Source organism: Alosa alosa, chromosome 7, assembly GCF_017589495.1.
Source record: "Alosa alosa isolate M-15738 ecotype Scorff River chromosome 7, AALO_Geno_1.1, whole genome shotgun sequence".
NCBI classification, from domain to species: Eukaryota; Metazoa; Chordata; class Actinopteri; order Clupeiformes; family Clupeidae; genus Alosa; species Alosa alosa.
Genome location: NC_063195.1, coordinates 17257101 through 17281197, shown reverse-complemented (window position 1 = coordinate 17281197; position 24097 = coordinate 17257101). Strand labels below are relative to the sequence as shown.

The 24097-nt window shown below is 43.1% G+C and overlaps 1 protein-coding gene and 1 pseudogene across 1 annotated transcript; both read left to right on the top strand.

Moving 5' to 3' along the window:
• The first annotated feature begins 5597 nt into the window (after positions 1–5597).
• On the top strand, positions 5598–11466 carry thumpd1 (THUMP domain containing 1). Its single transcript, XM_048249480.1, has 5 exons — positions 5598–6359; positions 7524–7704; positions 8595–8843; positions 9640–9710; positions 10272–11466. The coding sequence occupies exons 1-5, from the start codon at positions 6159–6161 to the stop codon at positions 10557–10559; spliced, it is 990 nt and encodes a 329-aa protein (XP_048105437.1). The 5' UTR covers positions 5598–6158; the 3' UTR covers positions 10560–11466.
• Positions 11467–21646: 10180 nt separating this feature from the next.
• The window catches only part of LOC125298279, a 27890-nt pseudogene continuing 25439 nt past the window's right edge, over positions 21647–24097 (top strand).

The window sequence follows — 24097 nt, the reverse complement described above, 5'->3', positions numbered from 1 at the left end:
GAGGAGGTGACGTTCGCCAGGGGACCTTTAGGGGACGTCGCCAGGACTTTATTTTGTTTACTGGGTAATCTCACATTGGAGAGAGCAATAGACACATGTCAGAGACAGCAAAAGCGCAGATACAAGCAATTGGAGCAGCTAACCAGGAGAAAGCGGTGCATGTGCTCCACAAGCGCAAACCAGAAGATAAGCAACCACAGAATAAAATAAAGCAACAGCCAGCCCAATGGACACAAAGCACAGCACAAAACAACACATGTCGAAAATGTGGGAAGTCACACCAGCCACGCCAGTGCCCAGCATATGGAGTGACCTGCAACAGATGTGGTAAGCAGAACCATTATGCAAGGATGTGTGGAACAGGTCAAATACAGACAAGAAAGACTGTACACGTATTAGATGCAGAAATTGATGCCCTGTTTATTGGAACAGTGAATACAGAACAACCAAATGCTAAAACAGACAAGTCCTGGTTTTCAAGCATTACTGTAGACAATACCCTCGTCCAATTCAAATTGGACACAGGAGCAGAGGCCAATGTCCTGCCACTTCAAGTGTTCAAAAGCATGGTGAGGAAGGCCAGACGTGAGAAGAGAACAAAGCTTAGCCTGAAACCCACTGAAACGGTGCTGACGGCATATGAGGGGCGAGACTGAAGCCTGAAGGCATGCTCATACTCACATGTTCCACAGCTAGGGCCCAAGCAAGGAGTTCACATCATAGAAGGAGTTCACATCATAGCCGATGACATGATCATAGAAGGAGTTCACATCATAGCCGATGACATGATCATAGAAGGAGTTCGCATCACAGCCGATGACATGATCATAGAAGGAGTTCGCATCATAGCCGATGATATGATCATAGAAGGAGTTCACATCACAGCCGATGACATGATCATAGAAGGAGTTCACATCACAGCCGATGATATGATCATAGAAGGAGTTCACATCATAGCCGATGACATGATCATAGAAGGAGTTCACATCATAGCCGATGACATGATCATAGAAGGAGTTCACATCATAGCCGATGATATGATCATAGAAGGAGTTCACATCATAGCCGATGACATGATATAGAGTTCACATCATAGCCGATGACATGATCATAGAAGGAGTTCACATCATAGCCGATGATATGATCATAGAAGGAGTTCACATCATAGCCGATGACATGATCATAGAAGGAGTTCACATCACAGCCGATGACATGATCATAGAAGGAGTTCACATCACAGCCGATGATATGATCATAGAAGGAGTTCACATCATAGCCGATGACATGATCATAGAAGGAGTTCACATCACAGCCGATGATATGATCATTGAAGGAGTTCACATCATAGCCGATGATATGATCATAGAAGGAGTTCACATCATAGCCGATGACATGATCATAGAAGGAGTTCACATCATAGCCGATGATATGATCATTGCGGCTTCTACAGAGACATAACACGATGAGATACTACAGAAAGTGCTGGCGAGAGCAAAGGAAGCAAACGTAAAATTCAACAAAGACAAAATACAGTTTAAAGTTGACAGGGTTAAATACATGGGACATGTTGTTACTGCAGAAGGGGTGAAGGCAGATGAAGCAAAAATCAAAGCCATCACAGAAATGCCGCCACCTGCTGATAAAGCAGGACTACAGCGAATGTTAGGCATGATAAAATTTCTTGCACAATACATTCCAGGTGAGGCCACCCTTACTGCACCTTTGAGACAGCTGCTGCGTAAAGACATGGTGTGGCTGTGGCAACATTAACACGACGAAGCCATCAAAAAGCTCAAAGTTGCCCTCACGAACGCACCAGTGCTCAAGTTCTTTGATCCAAAGAAACAGCTTGACATACAGGCTGATGCATCCAAGGACAGTTTAGGAGCATGTCTGCTACAAGATGGACACCCAATAGCCTATGCATCGAGAGCACTGACCGATCCTGAGAGGAATTGTGCCCAAATAGAGGAGGAGTTATTAGCCATTGTGTTCGCTGTCAGAAAGTTTCACCAATACGCTTACGGAGTGAGAGTGAATGTTCAATCAGACCACAAGCCACTGGAGAATATCCTCAAGAAGCCCCTTAGAACAACTCCGTCCAGACTGCAGAGGATGTTACTCCAGCTGCAAAGGTACGACCTAAATGTCTTCTACAAGCCAGGTAAAGAGCTGCTGATTGCTGATACACTGTCTCGAGCTGTCATACAAGAGCAAGACATGGTAGAAGATGATGTGGCTGATGAGAAGGTGATCTACACTCTGGAGCCTACGGAGGCTCTCAGCAGTGGCGCAAAAAGTGGGTATGCGCTATATGCGGCGCATAGGGGCGCAGAACCGTGGGGGCGCCAAAGCGATGGAAAAAAAAAAAATAATAATAATATATTTGGTATATTCTATATGTAGCTACTGTTGTACGTTTCTAAATCATTTCTGCATTTCCTCAATGTTAAATAACATTTTAGAAGACTAACAGGCTAGAGTAGGCGCCCTATCTCATAAGATTCCATCATAGAATTTTGACATAGAAAAGGAAGTGGGGGCCGTGGCTGGTGAGCAGGTAATGCAGTAGTGAGTTTTCGTCTATGAAAGATGGATACAGCAAAAAAAGCTGTTGGGGGCTAAACATAGAAAAAGAAAGAGGGAAAATGAGATGGCATGTCAAGGGATGTGACAGTAGTTAAATAAGTGGATGGTGAAAAGCAACAGGTAGGATTTAAAGTATGACGTCTGTGCTTGGAGGCTTGCAAATATTCATGTTAACAGACTAGCGTTTGCTAAGCATATGCCGATTGAAACATTAACCTATTCCATTAAGATAGCTAGGTGGCTACCATGCTCATACTGAACTTTTAATGGCAAACTGCAAACAGAAATGTCACGCTAGCAACTCATTACATGTTTCCTTTTCCTAACAATCCTAATATTAATAGCTTAATATTGTGCTGATAATGTGGCAAACAAAGGCTAGAGGTGGATCAGCCTTATCCTTTGTGTGCAACAGCTGGCAAAAGGACGTTATGAGAACTGTTTAGACTCTCTTAAAGTCTTAAAGTGACAATGCACCATTTGACAATACTTCAAGTTCAAATTGGCAGAATTTCTTAAAAAATAATAATTTACACTAATAAATTATGTAAATTATTGGCCTTTTGTTTTACTTTAGTTGTTGATGCTCAGCACAGCATCTGGAGCTCAAAGCTCAAGAGAGAAACACAGAAAGACGAGACCCTACAGCTCCTGCAAAACAGACACATACAGGGCTGGCCACATCACAAGAAACAGGTGGACCTTCGTATGGCACAGTTCTGGCCTGTCAGGCACACTGTGTCAGTGAGAGACGCCATTTTGTTTGCTGGTGACAGGATAATCATTCCAAGCATGCTCAAACAAGAAATGCTGCATAAGCTGCATGTGGCACATCAAGGAATGCAAAGAACAAAAGCCCTAGCCAGAAGTTACTTCTACTGGCCAGGAATGATGAGAGACATTGAGCAAATGGTTGAGACCTGCAGTGCATGTCAACAGTTCCAGCCAAGAAACCAAAGAGAGCCATTGATCTCACATGACATACCTGAGCTTCCGTGGCTCAAGTTGGCAGCAGACATCTTTGAAATTCAAGGTCAGTCATATCTATTGATAGTGGGCTATTTCTCAAAATACCCAGAGGTACTGAACATTAGGGACAAGACAGCACACACAGTCATCAGGAAAATGAAATCAGTGTTTTCCAGACTAGGAATTCCAAAAGAGATTGTGTGTGACCATGTACCATTCGCAAGTCAGGAAATGCATAGCTTTGCAACATCATGGGGCATTCAACTCACTCACTCTAGCCCAGGCTATGCACAGTCTAATGGCCTAGCAGAGAGAAATGTCAAAACTGTGAAGCAGGTGATCAAGAAGGCACAACAAACAGGGATAGATCCTCTTCTTGGACTTCTCACCCTGAGGAACACACCTGTCACAGGTATGGAATATTCTCCTGCTCAGATGCTCATGGGCAGGATACTGAGGAGCACTCTACCTAGCTCCAGCTCCATTCTCCAGCCTGCAGTACCCCAGAACGCACACTCTGTTTTCCAAGACCTGCAGAAAAGACAGCAACAGTAATACAACAGAGGTACCAAGCGGCTTTTTGAGTTGAGCCCTGGCACCACTGTGCACATGGAAACTGCACAGGGCTGGCGTCCAGCTGTGGTCACTGAAGAGCGAGGTGAACCTCGTTCTTACAACATTGTGGCGTCTTCTGGGCAGCACTACAGACGCAACAGGCGGCATCTCAAAAAAACACCAGTCTGTACTCAGGCTACTTCTGATGCAGACGTTGTCGATGAGGACTTGCCAGACTCGTCAGGTACGGGCGCAGCAGAGAGTATGGACTCTCAGCCTTCATTCACGCTGAATTCAACTCATAACAGGAGTGGGAGAGTTGTCAGACTGCCTGAGAGGTTCAAAGACTTTCAGATGGGTCAACGCTGATAGGTTGAATGATGGACCACTTGCAAAATTGAAAATTGTAAAAAGAAATGTAAAAAAAGATAATGTATGACGAGTGTATGAAACAACAAAATGTGAAATGATGTTTGTTTGGTAACATCTTAAAGAGAAATGTTTGAAGTCTCTTATAATGTGTTTCTTTAGCAGAAAAGTTTTGTAGTTGACATGCCATACAGAAGTTGACACAATGTAGATGTTATTCAATCTGTGTTTTGGAGGTATTCACAAATGGAAGAACAATACCAAACATACTAAGTTGAGTTTATACAGCACTTTCATTATAGATGGGTAAGCAATACAAGTGTTGAAGGTTAACCTCCATGTTAAGAAAGGGGGATGTAGTATAGTGCCGCGCACTGATACACTTGACGTTAATGTGACGTGCGTAAGAACATGTTGAGTGGTGTGTGTGTGTAAAGTGACTGATGATGTTGGTGCCCTTGTTACCACGAGTGTGAAATAAATAGACACTGTAAATCACCTCCTGAGCCTTTATTAAGAAGACACGTACAGTATAGACACTGAAAAATATTTTTGGTTGATAACTTCGCTGATTTGGCTTCACAATTTTTTTTTTTTTTTTTTTTTTAAATAGGTCTATGGGACTTAACATTAAAGCTGCTCTTCGATAGGAACGCAACCACTTGGGGCGCTGGTTTTCACTTTCCCTCAGAAAGAGGAAGCAGCAGAGTTGGTGGAATACGTTTAAGTCTTATGTGCAGTGTCCAAATAAACCTCAGGCTAAAAGCCAAGCTCATTCATTTGCTCACCAGAAACGGGATTTTACCCCGACGTTATTTATTTTATAACGTCGGCCCTGGAGGTAACGAGTCCCCTGGTTTTCTGACCACGGTCAGAAACGAAGCAATCAGGAGGATGGAGAAACAAACATCCCCATGAATATTTGTATAAATAATGACGTGTTTTCTCCTGCGGGACGGGAGAACACACAAAATCAATGCATCTCTATTATTGCGCGGGCATACATTCTCAAAGTTTTGCGGGAGCGGGCGGTAATGGTCAGAAATTCAGCGGGAGCGGGATGAAGAAAACAGTCCCGCGCAGGGCTCTAGTAGACGGGCTCTGTCATAACCAAGGGGAGTGTTGAAGAGATTGACCCTCATGGCTATCCGTAGAGTGCTTGCCTTCCGCCCACAACGCGTCATAACATGAAATCGCATGAATGAGGCATGTGCAGGCTGTTTGGATTGTAGTAGACCTGTGTAACGCCAGAGACTTTGGTAACGCTACCCGCTACACTTTCTCCCACCATACAGACACGTGTCGCAGACTCAGGTTGGTTGGTAGTCTTTTAAACGAGCTGTAGTTTTATAGCGCTTTAAATGCGGCCCCTCTGTGTTCAATCGGTTTGAACGCTAAACAGGTCATCTTAGCTAATGCGTCTGGTTGCAAACAACATAGCTTAGAGTTAGTTCTTTCGTAGGCTGTTATCCATATCATAACGTTCTTTCTTCGGCGAAAGAATAGGCTACGTCTTTACATCTGTCCACTCTATTTCAGTGCTGTTTAGCAAAACAGCGGGTTTGCTAAACCAAGTTTGTAACGGCCTCAGCTGTGTCAAGAAACACGTTTGTGAAACGACTCATTCATTCACATACTATTATAGCACTAGCTTTGCTGCAGAACTCGGTGTCAACATGTCAGAAGCTGTCGACTCAAAGAAAAGGCACAGAAAACACTACGGCGGCCAGCGGAATAAGAGACAGAAAGTTTCACGGGAACTTGAAGTGGGAATGCAGGGTATTCTCATCACCTGTAACATGAACGAGCGGAAATGCACATCAGAAGCCTACAACCTTCTCAACGAGTATGCAGACAAACTCTATGGGCCGGAGAAAGTAAGAACTAGTGTCATATTTGTCTTGTGAAGCCATATGATTCTAGCCTGGCGGGGCCATCCTATATCATTGAGATGTATAGTCTGGCATCGAACCATTCACCTCGCTTAATCCAAGGGGCGGGCAGAGAATTGTCTTTCAAACTGCCTAGGCATGCAATAGGCCAGCGCTACGACCATATCCGGTCGGCAAAACGGCAAATACACCCTTCTTCGAAAGTAATGACTTAAGTGCATTGTGTTGCTCAACTTTCAAAGAAAAGCACAAGTGCAACTCCTCCGAAGTTGACGCCAACGCCGATTCAAACAACCGTGGCTCTTCGTTCACCATAGCCACCTTCCTTGTTGTTCACAGTCGCAGGACTGTCGTTATCCTGTTAAGCCCTCCTTAAGACTCTCTAACAAAATAGAGAGCTGTGATTGGAGAACATCCACGGTGCTAAGCCAATAGAAATCCCTATGGTTCGATACTAGACGTACAGGCTGAGCAAATTAATTTGCCGCCGCTAGGGTGCGTCTAGATTTCTAGGCTAATATGATTCACCCCTTAAACATATTTGCACTACTTCAACGGCAGTTTCGGAGAAATTGTTTGCAGTTCATGTGCAGGTCATGCAATATTTTGTAGGCTTCTGTACTTCACTACAGATGCAATATTTTGGACATGAAAATATTATTGCACAGTGTAGGCTTTTTTGTCCCATAACTGCAGGTGTTTTTGTAAGAGGGGGAGCAAAGTGCTTACAATTAATTGCAATGTACTTAAAATCATATGTTTCTCTGAAAACATGCAGAACCCTGATAGAATAGAAGACACATCAAATGTTTGATTTTAGCTGGAGTTCAGAATCAAACTTTTACTTGCTTAACAGGTAAACTGGAATAATTCCAATTAATAGTAATCTGTTTGGTGCTTTAATCAGATTGTTCTGCACTTAGTGATGAAAGAACTCACGAGAGTGTGAGTAAGAACCAGTCAATAAAATAAAAGATACTGAAAAATATTTAATTATAGGATGGAGAGACTGAAATAAATTCTGAGAGCCTACCAAAAGAAAGACATTATAGAAAAAAAACATTAACAACATTAAGCCACATTAATAACAAAATTATTGCAGGTGCCCCTAACATCTAAATGACCCATGATGTCCTTTTTTGTTCGCAGTTTGCGGATGGGCAGGACAGCGGCAGTGAACAAGATGCGAACGAGGAAGAGGATGATGCTGAGGCCGCCTTGAAGAAGGAGGTGACGCAAATGCGAGAGTCCACAGCAAAGGGCCAGAGACGCTTCCAGGCCATGGAGAGCGGCGCCAACAACGTGGTGTTCATCCGCACACAGAACCTAGGTGCGGCAGACGGCCCGAGTTAAGATAAGACCATGTATATGTATAAGTATATAATATATATACTTTTTTGATCCTGTGAGGGAAATTTGGTCTCTGCATTTAACCCAATCGGTGAATTAGTGAAACACAAACAGCTCACAGTGAGGTGAAGCACACAATAATCCCGGCGCAGTGAGCTGCCTGCTTCAACGGCGGCGCTCGGGGAGCAGTGAGGGGTTAGGTACCTTGCTCAAGGGCACTTAAGCAGCGGCCCACTGGTCGGGGCTCGAACCGGCAACAAGTCCAGAGTGCTAACCAGTGGGCCACGGCTGCCTGTGGGGTCAAAGGTTAATTAGGATCGTTTTGGGAAAGGAATGCTCAAGAACCTCTCGTGCACTCTCTCTCTGTCCATGTGTGTTTGGGTGTTTCTTCATCTCTGGGCACAAGAACAATATTAAACACATTGAACATCAATGATCGACTAATTTTAGACACAGTAGTGCACAAAGTAGGAGAATCACCCGTTTATGTTTCTGACTATTGCCTTAAAATCTCCATAGCATGAGAAGCCTGTTTGTTTAGTGTGCCTCCATCCTCCTACACTGTGTCACCTTGCCTAATTTCTTGGTAGAAGCATCATTGTAGGGGGACTTATACACTGCTCAAAAATATTAAGGGAACACTTAGTTTTCCACAATTGTAAGTTGAAACCTTCCACCCTTTTCTCCATTCTCAAACTACAGTCACAGAATGTCTTTCCAGTTCTTGCCAAATGAAACACTCGACTCAAAAGTTTTAATTGTGCTCAGAACCAAACAGTGTCAGATACAATTTTGGAGCAGTATATTTATGTGCCCGAAGATCCATTATTGATTAGTTTGTTTATGTTTGTTTGTTTGTTCTCCTGTCAGAGCCTGACCACCTGGTGCACCACATCCTGCAGGAGCTGCACGCCACCAAGAAGAAAAAGTCGCGCGTCATCCTTCGCATGCTGCCCGTGTGCGGCACGTGTAAGGCCTTCCCCGAGGATATGGAGAAGTACCTGAGCGGCTTCCTGGAGCCCTTCTTCAAGGCCCCCACTCAGGCCACCTACCAGATCGCCTTCAAGGCCCGCAACAGTAGCCACAACAAGAGAGACGACGTCATCAAGACCCTCGCAGGTGAGAGAGAGACAGACAGACAGACAGAGAGACAGACAGACAGACAGACAGAGAGACAGAGAGACAGACAGACAGAGAGACAGAGGAGTTGCAACATGCTAGAGAGAGGGGGAGGGAGGGAGGGAGGGATGGAGTGAAGGTAAAATATAAGGGACAGTGCTGATTGTGAGGGGGGGAGGGAGGGAGGAAGGACCATATGTCGATATATGTGAGTGTGTGGGAAGACTTGGCCTGAGGTTAATATTTATGTGTATGTGTTCAGGGGTTGGCTACAAGGGTAGCTTGGGAATCTTTGAGATCTAAACCGTTAGGGCTTATTCATAGTCTGCACAAGCAACGCAAGTGTATCAAGCAAGGCAAAGAGGGTTTGGAGCTTACTTGCGTGCAAAATGTACGGCAAAAATGTGTAATGTGATAACACAAGTGCTGTGCTGTGCTGTCTGTTTTCCTATGGCGTGATTTCCTTTTGCTAACGCAGACTATGACCCAGCCCTTAACTTGAACTACCAAGAGCTGTCACACACTTTCTAAACTGACATTTGTATTCGGGCTTTCTTGTCTCTTGACCCTTTCAAGAGAGTTCCATTATCAGCATCATAGTTGGCCCCACAAGACTTCCGTTTTAATATTCCATATGTTAATGCAGAGGAAGTAGATTGGGAACCAAATAGAATGTTCAAGCATTGATTTTATTGTTGAAAGGGTCTATTGTAATTTAGCTCGGTATTGACTTCCTTTTTCTTGTGACTTAATTTGATTAATCTAATGGGCATGTTGATTATGAATATTTCTACAGCTCTGGTAGGGAAGTTGAACCCCAAGAACAAGGTGGACCTCACCAACCCTGAGCTAACAATCATCGTGGAGGTAAAGTCACGTTCATTCATCTAAGATGGTTTCTACTGTAGGAGGTCAGGATTTTGTGTTTTCTTACAGGGAAGCTATACCAGGTGTGTAACTGAAGCTTTCCGTTCGCAACGCGTAAAATCCATTTTAGAAGAATGATCTATTTTTTTCTTTTCGAACATTCGCGACACTATCACGTCTGGTGTGGCTACTTCAATTGATTATAATAGAAGCTAATTGTTGCAGCAGATGCTACGCGAACGGAACACTTACGCGCCTGGTGTAGCTTCCCACTTAGGGCTTGGACCTGCATCTCTTTGCATAATTGCCACATTTGTCTTTTTTAGTCTATCTCTTTCCTCTCTTTTCTTCACATGTAAAGACCATTACAAACAGTGGCACTAAGGTGTATTTAATGGTGAAGTCAATGACATGGAAATGAATGGTAGTGATGCTCTGTCTCCTTACTGTACAACAAAATCACTAAAGTAATGAATGAGTCAGTGATGAACTTGATGCTGGTAATAAAAATTTAAACACTTATTAATTCTCTCTCTGTGTGTGTGTGTGTGTCTATATCAGGTGATCAAGAGTGTGTGCTGTGTGAGTGTCGTCAAGGACTACATCCTCTTCAGGAAGTTCAACCTGCAGGAGGTGGCAAAGAACGACGGCGCCCCCTCCCAGGAGCCCAAAACAACCCCCGCGGCCTCCTCCGACAAACCGCCACAGGCCGACCAGGAGCAGCCGGAACAGCCAGAGAAGAAGATAGGCGAGTGTGCTGAGGCGGCCGAGCCCCAGACGGAGGCTTCCGGAAACGGAAATGCCGAGCAGAGCCGGACGAACGCAACCCCAGCTAAAGGAGTGGAGTGAAGGGTACTGGGTGGTCGGGGGCTTGAGCTTTGCTGTAACTGTGCTTTGCTGGGGTGGGCTTCCCAAAAGCATTGTTGTACAACCGCGTAGGTCTGGCAGGTTGTGGCACCATCACCAACGCTTTCAGGGAATTCCACCTCTGTGTGGCACAGAGATGGTAGATATAAGTGCCCTGTAGTGGCACAGAGATGGTAGATATAAGTGTAGTGGTCAAAGTTTTTCTCTTTTGTTGCTATTTTTTTGTTTTTAATTCTGTTTGACGTATTTCGTTTTTTTTTTATTTCCTATCTGCTTATTTTAACAGTATTGGTTTAGTGTTTTCATGTACCTGCTGAATACAGCCACTGACCACAACAGGAGTGTGGTACGTTAACACGTGTGCTTTGTTTCTAAGCTTTTTAGTGCTTTAAAAACTGACCAGCTTTTGATTTTGATTTACATAACAAAACCTGGCCACTTCAAAAGCCCTGAGAGAGGCTGAGTAATTTAAATCGATTCATCCTTTACTGTTATGATGTTCTGTTTTTTAAACTTTGAGGAAAGACTTCCTTGTCTTTTAATATTAAACTTGAGGTAAATAACTTTTGTTAATTGTAACCAAGTTGTTATAGAATTTTGGTGTGTTGTGTGGAACTCTTAACATCAACTAATGACTCCATACAATGTGTAAACACATACAAGTTTAATAGCAGGACTAAAGTGCAGATTTTCCCCCCTGAACAGTTTGTTTCTTTTTTATTTAAAAAAAAAAAAAAAAAAATTCTTCAGAGAGACTTATTTCCTTTCCTCTCCTTCATGTGTGCTAGTTTGCACCAGTAGGGGGAGTCCTCTGGTAGTGTTTAACCACCCATGATGTGCAGTGTACAGAACAATACTCAGTCAAACTATTAAACAAATTTGTACACTTTTCAGGACTATGAACTCTGAATCTTTTGGTCACTTTTTGTGTTTTGGGGGAAAAATATCTAAATTCAGCAACATCCAGCATTTCTTCCTTTTATGGCCTGTTCTTAATTTGTCAGGGCATTGGTTACCCACACCCAAAAAAATGTAGCTTGATATGGTTTTTTTTTCCTCTTTTTTAAAAAAGCGGTGATGTTTCTGGATTATATTTACATGTGGTTTCTTAACCATGTTAACCAGCATTTGTGGATAGAGCGTTCATAGACAGTGGTCATAGATTTCCTGAGCCCATGCGATGACCTTGATGACTGAATGTTTTTAATGCAGTAGGGCATCTGAGGTCCATCCAATATTATTTTTAACACTCCCTTGCGTACAGAGGTTTTTTTTTTTTTTTAGATTCTCTGAATATTGTATTTACATCTTAAACAACGTCCCAACATTTATGGAAACGGGTTGTAAAAATGTTGGTTGTTATGTCCCGTGAAGGCCCTTGGAACTTCCCCCGCCTTCGGTGCCACCTCCCCCATGCGACTAGCGCTAGGCTACACTACATTCAGAAGACTGGAAACACTTGGAGATGTCCTTGTTTCCATCTTTCCTGCATGACTCCTGTGTCACATGGAGAGCCGGTGGAGCCGAGGGTGGAAACGGAGGCGACTGATTTCTGACAGCGCTGGGGTGTATTTTTAGCAGGCCACTTGACGGGTGGTTTAGCGTTTAGGCTGCTGGTCCATCGTCAAATGTCGGAGCAAAGCTTCTCTGTTAACCCACCCAGCCTACCTCATTTATTGCTTTGGCTTCAGAGTTTGTTTCCCATCGGCTTGCAGCTACTAACTAACTGATTTTGTAGAGCCGCAGTGCTTGTGTAAGTGCACTTCACTCTCCCTGTTTGTCCGGGAATTTAACATAATCTATTTTCAGGTCCTCGTTATTCATTTAATTAGCTGGGAATAGAGGCCTACACTATGCCATAACACGTCCATCATTACGGGCTCTTTGGGGTATTCTGCCTGGGCGGCCACAGTCGCGGCGGTTTGACATTAACCGGACTAAATGAGAATTCTAATGATTCCTGAGAGCAGGCCTTGTGCACCTCTCTGTTCAGAGACGTGACAATCAGCCAAGCCATTAAAATTGTCAGGTAGGAAAGAGAATGCAAGACGGTATAGGCCTACCTGCGTTTGTGTGAGTGTGTGTCTGTCTCCCCATGTGTGTGTGAGTGTGGGCGACCACTAACCTGGCAGTGGCTTGACTCTTTGTGAGGTCTAACCTGTCATGCAGACGTGTACCCCTAAATCTGTCATCATTAACGCATTGTGCTGGTCAAAGCCAAGCTGACATATCAGGTGGCGGAAGACCGACATGGGAAAGCTGTGGAATTTCTAGAGTCAACTTTGTCCACTAATAGCCCATGAGTGTCCCATAACACGCCTCTGTGTAGGGTTACTAAGCTATTCCACCCCATCTATGGCTTCTTTTACCCCAGCTAGACACACGTAATTGCCCTGCATCTCTGTGTCTTCCGCCTCCCACCAGACTCCTTGGCATCTCACCAGTAGACCTGTCACTCAGTCTCATCGGGACTCGCGGAAAAGGTCGCGGCTAGGCTATTTGAAACAATGCTACTCCACACCTCCTCATGGGCCCTCCCGCGGGACCGGATTAGCATTCATTTAGCGCTAGCGTTGCCCGGCGTGACCTTTGCGGTCGGCAGACACAGGAGATAATGCCCCAGGTCTCCGGGGTCTTGATTGTGTCATTAGTATACATATTGGGGTCCAATACTCCAAGTGATTAAGTAAAAAAAACCAATGAGCTCAGCTCAGTCAGACATTGGCTACATTAAGCAAGAGATTGTGTGCGCATGTGAGAGTATGCGGGATTGTGTGAGAGTGGCTTGCATGTAAAACAGTAGCTTACATTATTAGTCAATTAATTACAGTTAAAATGAAAGTCCCATGTATTTTGCAAGATTATTTTGGGCTTGTGCATTGTCTTGTGCAAATGAAAATTAGGCCACAGTGGCCTGTTTTTTTTTATACAGTATAATGACAACAATTCTCTGGGAATTATACAATTGCTGTGCGGAGGCATTCTGGTCTAGCAGCCTACTGGCAAATTAAATGACTTTGGCTTCATTTAGCCCCCGAGTGAACTAGCTGGATTGGGTTCAGGCCAGCCAGCGTTTCCGAACGACAGGGGGGAAAAAAAGTCCCATAATATAAATCCAAATCCCTCCCATTGCTGGCGGTTCACTGTGGTAGGCTAATTGTGTGCATTTTTCGCCTGCTCACAATTTCACCTTGTGTGGTCCTCCAGTGTGTCCTCTGCTGAATGTTTTTATTATTATTTTTGTTTGTTTGTTTATTTATTTCCTTATTTTTCTGGAGGAGTCGTCTCGTAATGAGCCCTCCATATACCGGCCACTCCAGCACTATGGCACTTTAATGAGAAACTCTTATCAGCCGTTGACAGTGGCACTTGTTGTCATTATATACCGTCGCCGCGGTAACACGCCAGGTGTTGGGCATCGCCTGAATAGATTGGATGTTACCAGTTTTTTTTTTTCTTCTATTATATTTTTTCATTTAATTTATTTGTGCCCTGTGGCTGAATGTAAATATAAATTGCATTGGGTAGACAATTTTGATATGAGTTTTAGGGATTACTGCGGAGTGGTAATACTGAGTGTGGTGTGTAGAGTGAGCCTTTCTCTGTCTTTCTGCTCTTCCCCACTCTCTCTATCACAGACACAAACACATTGGATTGTTTTCTCTCTTTCTCTCTCTCTATATATATATATATTTGTGTGTGTATGTGTGTGTGAGAGAGAGAGAGAGAATGTGTGTGTGTTATAAGTGATAAATGGTTAGTTTGTATTGATTGTCTGTACAGTGTGTGAATGTATTGTAGATGTTAGTTGGTTCACCTGCATGCAATGGATAGATTTTTATCAGTTTCTCCATCAATCCGTATCCAGGTTCATACTGCAACATAATGTGTGTGTGTGTGTGTGTGTCTGTCTGTCTGTCTGTCTGTGTGTGTGTGTGTAAGAGAGAGAGAGAGAGAGAGTGATGTGTGTGTATGAGAGTGTCTGACAGGAGGTCTGACCTTGACATTTGTTCCTTGTTATTCTGACAGCATACGTTTCAGAGCTGATAATTTCCATGTCATTGCGGGGGCCAAATGGTGTTCTACCTTAGGGAGATGCTAATGGACAAACACACACACTCCACACACACACAAACACACTGACACATTGTTTTTCTCGATTACTATGTCAGTCATAAGAATATGCAAATATTCTTACACTCTCTCATATATCCTCTTTCCTAGACAGACGCACCTGTTCATATATGTAATATATATGTACATGCTCTCTCTTGCGCACACACACACACATAGAGCACACACGCACACACGTTGAGCACAATTATGGTAATATATTGGGGTGGCAGGCAGGTCACAGGGGGAGGGGATGGAGACGGGTTCCTGCAGCATCATCAGATTGACTGTTTATAGTTTACAGCACAAGGACACACAAATGTGTGTGTGTGTGTGTGCGTGCGTGTGTGGAGTAGAGAGAGAGGAAGAACTTGCATATTATATGTGTGTTTGCAATGCTATGGATCTGCTGATGCCCTACAGCAATTTGTGCACCTACTGTATAGCAAATGGCAGCCAGTGTAGCATACTGGAAAGGCTTTATGCTGTATTCCTTGGCAATCCACCAATCACCACCGTAACACCATGTCCTAATCGGATGCGATGCGAGCGAACATTAGCAATAAAATATGTTTAATTACAATGTTTTCAATTGGAGTGTCCTGACTGCAAGCGACACAAGCAGCGCTATGCAACGCAACGCTTCAGGAGAACCTTTGTTGGACGCCCGGCTTCTTTTTTCTTTATGCCGCTTGCGTTGCTGTGCTATTTTGAATGAGGAATATGACGAAGGGCATATTTAACCGATTCAGTGTAGACAGACATACAAGACAGTCACTCGCTCGGATCCTGTTAGGACATAGTGTAAGCGCTAGGGTTAGGGTTAGGGTACAAATAAAAACACAATTAAAAAATAATTCAAATTAAACATAAGCAAATAAACAAATGAAGGTTTGTGTGTGTGTGTGCATGCACATGTGGAATAGATATTATGTGGATTTGTGTGGAGAGTGTGTGCGTGCGTGTGTGCAACAATATTTGTTAGCAGAGACAGTAGAAGGAAGAAACGTAGGATGATTCCTTTACACACAACTTAAACATGTTCAACACTGTTCCCTACAGAGTCAGAAGAATTAAACAAATAAAGTGTGGAAAAAACGAATTGATAAATCCAGTCACACACTGGTTCACAAACGCACAGTAACTTGAATTGCTGCTTGCTTGAATTAATGTGTGGAAGTGTGTTGTTGTTTATTGTGTGAGAAGAAATTTCACAAGTTCACAAGCATGCTTGAATTAATGTGTATGTGTGTGTGTGTGTGTTGTTTATTGTGTGTGAATATACTTCATTGCCTATTCCGTGTGCAGTGCTGGTGCATTTGAGTTGGAGTGTATCTAACTCTCCTAATTCAACCATAACATCCTGATGAAAAGCCACAGTGTAATTTGCTTTCACACTGCAGCACCTCTGATGAACTACTCGTGTCTCGCACTGACTCAGTCATTAGCCTTCCCTTCTCTCTCTTCACACACCCCCTCTCTCTCTTGAGCTGCGGGCCTTTGAGTTTATGTCGACATCCTGCTCATGTGTCTGCAGCCATTTTAATCAACTTTTAAGTGGTATTTAAATAACAAACACACAACAAAGGTACGGTAAAAAAACGTTTTAATTAATTAATTAATTAATTAATTAATTACTTAATTAATTAATTAATTAATTAGTTAGTTAATTAATGGCCGTTGGAAAGTCTTTGCCTCTCCCTTGTACTATCGGTGAGACGGGCAATTTCAACATGCATTTCAAACCAGCAAAAAAAGTCCAACCTTATTCATACCCATGCAGGGGCACTGCTAGAAAATGAGGGCTATATGCTGGTAGTATTATTGGGAGGGGGTGTCCTCTGGGCGCCCCCTTTCAGTGCTGGGCCCTTAGAATCGTCCTACTGTGCTACATGATGGGCTGAAACTTGTCTTCATTATTAGGGCCTAGCTGTGCTATAGGCTGAAACTTGTCTTCATTATAGGGCCTAGCTGTGCTAGGCTGAAACTTGTCTTCATTATAGGGCCTAGCTGTGCTACATGATAGGCTGAAACTTGTCTTCATTATAGGGCCCAACTGTGCTACATGATAGGCTGAAACTTGTCTTCATTATTAGGGCCTAGCTGTGCTAGGCTGAAACTTGTCTTCATTATAGGGCCTAGCTGTGCTAGGCTGAAACTTGTCTTCATTATAGGGCCTAGCTGTGCTAGGCTGAAACTTGTCTTCATTATAGGGCCCAACTGTGCTACATGTCGCACCCTCTTCCCCTCGCCTCGTGTTTATGTTTACATGTATGTTGTGTACATGGTCTGTATGTTGTATAAGTATATATACTCTTTTGATCCCGTGAGGGAAATTTGTTCTCTGCCGTGAATTAGTGAAACACACTCAGCACACAGTGAACACACAGTGAGGTGAAGCACACACTAATCCCAGCGCAGTGAGCAACAGCGGCGCTCGGGGAGCAGTGAGGGGTTAGGGGTTGCCTTGCTCAAGGGCACTTCAGCCGTGCCTACTGGTCGGGGCTCAAACCGGCAACCCTCCGGTTACAAGTCCGAAGTGCTAACCAGTAGGCCACGGCTGCCTCACAATTTGAAAGGAGAAATTGAATTTCTCCTTGGAAATTTCTCTGTATGTTGAATTTCCCCTGGGGATCAATAAAGTATCTATCTATCTATCTATCTATCTATCTATCTATCTATGTTGTGTTTATAGGTTATGACCAAAAACGTGAAAGAGTGAAAACAGCCTGGAATGCAGTCTCTCATGTTGTGGAGACTGGAGAGCAATAATATAATGTGATATACCCAATAGCTCCACTTATTTTGATACACAGTGTGTTAAGTGTAAATCAAACAACCGTTTCACTGAATGAAAATAAATTGAAAATTGAATACAAATATTTGGTAACACTTAGTGCTCAAAAAGGTCTCTATTAAGTGCAAATACACATGTATTAGGCCTTTATTCATTCTTGAAAAGGTGATTTATTCTTTGTAAATCCTTGATGTCCCTCGTAATATCATTGATATATTTTATGGATCAAAATAGAAACTTTATCGCTATATCAAATATATGGCCTTAATATGCAGTGTTGTGCCTGAACGCGTCCATAGAACGAAAGTTCATGAACTCGTTCATATTTTGGGCTAACGTGAACAGAACGTAGGCCTACTGTACTGCCTGATGAACGTTACTGTGAACTCGTTCATTGTGGTGTCTGTGAACGGCACGCTCTCAGTTTAACTTCGTTCAGTAGGGTGCCAGATTTCTATAGAGTCTTCCAGGCGAAAACACACCGTAAACAGCCCTTAATATGGCAGCATGTAGGCCACCACAAGTAACTACTGTATGGGCCGCGGTCCTCAACGTGGACAATGGTCTGCAGAGTGAAATTATTCCCGGGGCATCATTGGTGTCATCAAACATATGCATACAGAAGTCGTGGTATTAGCGTTTATTCAATGCATGCGTGTGAACGTCTGTGCGAGAAACCACTCGATAACGTTGGTATAAGCTCTGCTTCAACCTTGGAAGGCTATTTAGCCTAATTATGAAAAGACATTTAAAGGGACACTTGGCAACTATTTCAACGTAATAAACCCGTTTAGAAATCATTCGGATGGTTAAATGACCTGTTCCGGTGAAAATGGTGACTTTCCCCCTGCGCCTAGCGCCCCCAGGCGGAAAACCAACCTTGCAACATTAAGACTTACCGTCCCGGAAAGAGAAGTGAGAAACAAGAAACTCGTTTTAAATCGTGTTTCTTACCTTGTAACATCCACATAGTTCTGCCAAACTTATGCTAACCGTTCGCTAGCTTGTAAACAAATCCATGTGCTTTATAGTCACCTTTTCCCACAGTTTGAAATAGCATAATGCACAATTTCTCCAGCAGAGGGGGAAATCCTGCCAAGTTTCCCTTTAATAGAACGACGTGGATTTATGCAACTTCCATAAAAAACAGAGCACAGACTATATAAAACACTGTCTACCATTAAGTATTAAAGTCAAATTTGAATATAACGTGGCCAAAAGCTATTAATTCGTCTTAGTTAGAGATAGTTTAAGATCTCCAGATCAGTGATTTACACCTATCTGATCTGCCATTTAGGCTACTATTCACAAAAGCTGGTATTTCCTGAATCCTTACATTCAGGCATTCAAATGAAATGTAATTAAATAGCATATAAATATTCTACCAGTGTATGATGCTTGCACCCATATAATTGCTGATGTTTTGAGAAGTATTTCTCATGCAAGCATCATGCAACCATGCAAAAACAATGAAACTATTGGAGGCCTAATTATATTTTACATTAGTAAAGCAGTACTTTGATGTGATTGTTTTCACAAACTTTTGTGAACAATCTTAGCACATTGACTGTTTTTAAGTGCATGTATAGCAATATAGTATAAAAATAATAATAATTGTGATATAATTATGATGATTTGATTGGGGGGGGGGGTCGTGTAGGTGGACCCTATGACCCCAAGTATGCCTTGACTGGTCCTCAGGTCAAAGAAGTTTGAGAAAGGCTGATGTTATGACAAGGTCGGTAGGATGGGACAAATCATACATTTCTGTGCAAACTTTGCCCGCCGGCTTTCAAAAAGAAAATCCACACTTCAGTCACATCCGCAGCAAACCTGAAACGGCACATTGAACTGAAGCACCCGGCTAGCCGTTCAAGGAATGTGCAAATAAAAAATCAAAACACAGTCAAGACAGATCCTCAACCTAAATTAACTGCGTTATATATGGGCTGTGGCAATAATTTTTAAGAATAATAGCTCGCAGCAACATATGAAAAAAAAACTATGAACTCATTTTTGGAAAGTGTGAACTTAGTTCAAAATTTTGAATTATGAACTATGAACTAGTTCATTTTAAAATTTGTGAACTGAACTTTGAACTAGTTCACGTAGACAGTTAACTTTACCAACACTGTTATATATGTCACTATTGTCACTGTAAGTCACATCTTCAGAGTGGGTGTCTATAAAGTCTCTATTTTGATCCATACTTAATACCAGTAACCTAAGATCAAGACTAACATGCTTATCAAGTACCTTTCTATCAATAGGAGGCCTATTAGATTATGGTGACATATGCATGCCTCTTTATACCTCCTAAAGAAACTGGATGTTGTTTATTACTCTTTGCAGTTTGTAACAGGTGCACCTTCTGGAACACATCAATGTATATTGCATGACAACGTTCAATGGACCATTGCGTTTAAGAATAATAATTCATATTTTAATATTTATAGCAAAGGCCTTAATGGGCAAACTTCCCTGTTATATTTGCAGTCTTCTGTCATTTCGTCCTTCATACAGCACCCATTCTTCAAACAAGCTCCTCCTACAGTTTACAATATCACAAACAAAACTGGAGAAATCTGCCTTTTCATCCTTTGCACCACGTGCCTGGAATGAGCTTCAACGCACACTTAACTTGGACTCCTTACCTTCCTTAAATGTTTTTAAAAGTACTTTAAAGTTAGCTTACACTGAACAGTGTCACTGCTTAAAGTGTTCTATTTTATTTTCATTTATTCTTAGCTTTTGTCAGGGATAGATTACTGCACGGGCCTACTGGGCCCAGGCCCAGGGGCCCAAGGGGTCAGGGGGCCCTGAAGCCCAAACCTTTGCATGGAATCATTGCCTCAATATCAACAAATCAGGATGTAGGCTATGAATCTGATTGAATTTAGTATTGGCCATCCCCAAAATGCACCAGAATACAGGAAATCACATCAAACAAATTAAAAAAATTCTGGGGGAGGACCCCCAAACCCCCCCTCCCACATATACGACAATAAGTGGGGGGCCCTTAATATATCTGGGCCCAGGGGCCTGAAAGTTCATAATCCGCCCATGCCTTTTGTTGTCTCTGTCTTCTGTGTTAGTGTGTTATTGGTGTCTTTGGACCGTGTCCATGTCCCATGTTGTCCATTCACTGTCTTTCTAAATGAAATAATTGCTGCCGTCTTGACCAGGACTCCCTGGCAGAAGAGACATTGTCTCTCAATGGGACCTTTCTGGTAAAATAAAGGTTAGATAAAATAAAAATGATCAAGGATTTACCAAGAATAGAGTAAGAACAAATGGTTCAATAAAGACTTTAAAAAAATACAATGATGATTGTATAATCCACATATTAGTAATTTATTAATGGTTAACATATGTTCCCTAAACTAAAGTGTTTTTTTCATAGCTATGCAGATCAATACATTAAGTAAGTGAAAACAATAATCTTTAACAGCCATGCAGACTATCAGAGTGTCTGCAAACAATGCAAATAAAACAAAACAAAAACATTTTCAACTTGGGTGAGTTAAAAGTACTGAGTAGGGTTGCCATGGATACAACAGACCTCTCTCCTCAGCACCCTCTTCTGGTCACTTCCTCTCTCTTAGCCAATCAGCTTTCAGAAACCCTCAAAAACAGCAACACCATCAGAGGAGGATGCTTGGGATGCTAGTGGACCCGGAGACCCAGAACCAAAACCTTAAGGAATCCCAGCTCAAATGCTCCCGCAAACATTGACGGTATAACTGGTACCAATAGCATTGCCGTTAGCCACCAGAGCTTCGGAGACGCATATTGTTCTCATCAAAATGGCCGTAATCTCACCAGGCGCCAATGCTAGGTGTGGCACAAGCTATTGTGAGTTGTTTCGTTGTGACGTTACCGCCTCGTTTCGTTGTCTCCGAGACATCTGCAATCCGCTCCATAGAAACGAACAGCAAACCTTCAAACAGGATTAGCGCGGACGCTAGCTCTGAAACTCCGTGGCGACAGCGTTACAGACAAACAAGCGCCGTCGAAGAGGAGGTAGCGTGACGACGAAGGTTGGAGGCCGCCAGGAACTGTGTGTTGGTGCAAGGGGATAGCAGTAGGGGGGAGAGATCATGTAAGAATGACCCCCCCCCCCCACCTCAACCCCAACACACACACACACACAGCCAGTCTGTTGTCCACTTGACGCACAAAGGCGGCGGTACCACTAAGAGGACATCCAGCTGTGATGTTGCCACCCGCGCGTGGTTGCCGAACCGCTTTGGGATTCTGATATTCTTTTTTCTTTTCCACTGGATGAAAACTTGGTTATGGGTGCTGTGGGGTCTTTTGTTGTTGTTGTTGTGGTTGTTGTGGTTGTTGTTTCTTCTCTTCTCCCGCTTTTTGTTGTTGGGTAGTCAGATTGGGCATTTGTTTGTTTGTGCCTGCACTTGTGCGTGTAACTGTGTGTGTGTATTGGTTTTGTACCTTCACGCTCCATTCACAGAAAAAGCCTTTGGACTCAAATGAATCAAGCCCAGCTAAATCCTATTAATCGGACCATAAGGAGCAGAAGGGGACCGGGACAACACACAACATATTTGTGACCCCCCAACCAACCACACACACACACACACACACACACATCATTTGATGTGTCATTCTTCACACACCCCTCCTCATGTTGCGATCTGGGGGATCTACTTTTTGGGGGGTTGTTCGTCGCACTAGCATCGATGCGCTGTCAGTCAGTCCGACTCAAGAGGATGAATGAACAGAAGGTTTGGGCAAGGCGTGTGATGGAAAAGAAACAGAGGAAAAGAAGACGGATGAAAAGAAGAGAGAGAGTGAGAGAGATGGAGAAAGACGGAGAGAAACAGAAGAGAGAGAGAGAGAGAGACAGGAGGAGGCCCTTGGACGATCAAAGATGGCCGCCGAGTCCAGTCGGGGAAACACGGTTCCGCTGTCTTTGAAGAACCAGGCGAGGAGCCGATCACACGAGTTCGGTAGGTACGTCGTCCTCAAAGCCGCGTTAGCGTTCTCTTTGCGGGGACTCAGAACACTGCAAAGGGTGTCTGTTCAGACCTCCCCTCTCCCCCTTGTTTAGTTTTTTATTCTCTTTCATGATAGGCCTGGGCAACGGCTACCCTCTTTTGATTTCAAAGGCGCCACATCAATTGCTTTGACTGCATAGCAAAAAGAGATGGAGATACTGTGGGCTTGAGTGTGTGTTTGTGTGTGTGTGTGTGTGAGAGAAAGAGAGAGAGAGAGAGGAATAAAGAATGACAGAGACAGATGGAGAAAGAGATAGAGAGAGAGGAGGCTTAATATCTCAAAGAAAATTACGATTTTTTTTTCCGTTTCGTGTTCAGTTTTGTGTCAATGGCCGAACTTGCCGCCTTGAACTTTTGATTCTATGCCCGCGAAGAACTGAGAACTCCCATTAACAGCCTCCTGTCTTCATCCTGAGCCTCTTTTCTTGTGGAGGTGGAGGAGGTGGTGGAGGGGAGGGGGCATTTAGAAAGAGTCTTGGTGAACAGCTTCAGAGAGAGAGAGAGAGAAAGAGAGCAGTTTTATAACAATAACAGCAAAACAATATTTGAATAACCAGCAGGAGGTAAACCTCTTAATCCACTGAGACTAATCCACTGAGTTTGCTGGGAATATTAGGCGGGCAGATATTCAGACGGCTCAAAGGACATCAGCAGGACCCCAGCGCACGTTTTGTGACAGTCTTTTATTTGGCCCGAGCAAAAAAAGACAGCAGCCTTTTTTTGCCTTCACTTTGAATCAAATAATTCTATTATGATAGCCCAATATCCCTTGGTTTCAGAAAGCCCCCTTTAAACTACAAAAACGGGCACGAAAACCAGATCTCTCAATAGACGGATCATTGCTCTGAAGCAAAGAACAGCCACAAGGCCTCTTGACTGTCACCATATTAACACTGCTGGTAAATATTTGCTGTTATTTGCTAATTTGCTATATTTGCTAATAACCGTGAATTAGCCATAAACAAACACCTCTTCGCCGAGTAGGCTAAACAATTCTGAAAAAAGATTTTGTAGTTTTAACAGTTCCCTTTTTTTCATGTTTTCTACTAGAGATAAAAAGGTGCCATTGTTTTTGTCTTATCTTTTTTAAAGATTTTTAATGAAGATTTCAGGCCCCTATTCACACACGGCAGGCATTTAAACAGGCCCTTTTGTTGCCACGGGTGCCGCCATTGCAAAGCTAAGCCTATTTCAGGGCCAGAGCCCAGAGCAGAGACCAAACTAGTGTTGGCAGGTGTGACAGACGACCCGCCACTGCACAGCGCGGCTGACAGAGGGTTCCGCCTCTGTGTGTTTTGAGAGAGCAGCTCTATGTAGGGGGCTGCTAGAACTGGGAGAGGAGGTGCTAAAGACCAGTTTCACTCATTAGGCTTGTTGGCCGAGATGTGCCTTTTGCGCTACGCTGTAGTTCACAGTCTGGAGACTGTACTGTACTGTACTTGAAAACTCTATCATAGCTCTATGCCCTCTACGAGCCCTGTCTTCAGGTTCATCCATATTTTACCATATAGTTGAATATACAGTAGGTTATTTTTCATTAATTGTTTTTTTTTTTTATACCAAATCCTATCAACATCTGATTATGGGAA

Coding starts and splice junctions, on each gene's coding strand:
- thumpd1 (XM_048249480.1), top strand. CDS start 6,159: ATGTCAGAAGCTGTCGACTCAAAGAAAAGGCACAGAAAACACTACGGC. Junction 7,705..8,594: donor CATCCGCACACAGAACCTAG/GTGCGGCAGACG, acceptor TTCTCCTGTCAG/AGCCTGACCACCTGGTGCAC. Junction 9,711..10,271: donor AGCTAACAATCATCGTGGAG/GTAAAGTCACGT, acceptor TGTCTATATCAG/GTGATCAAGAGTGTGTGCTG.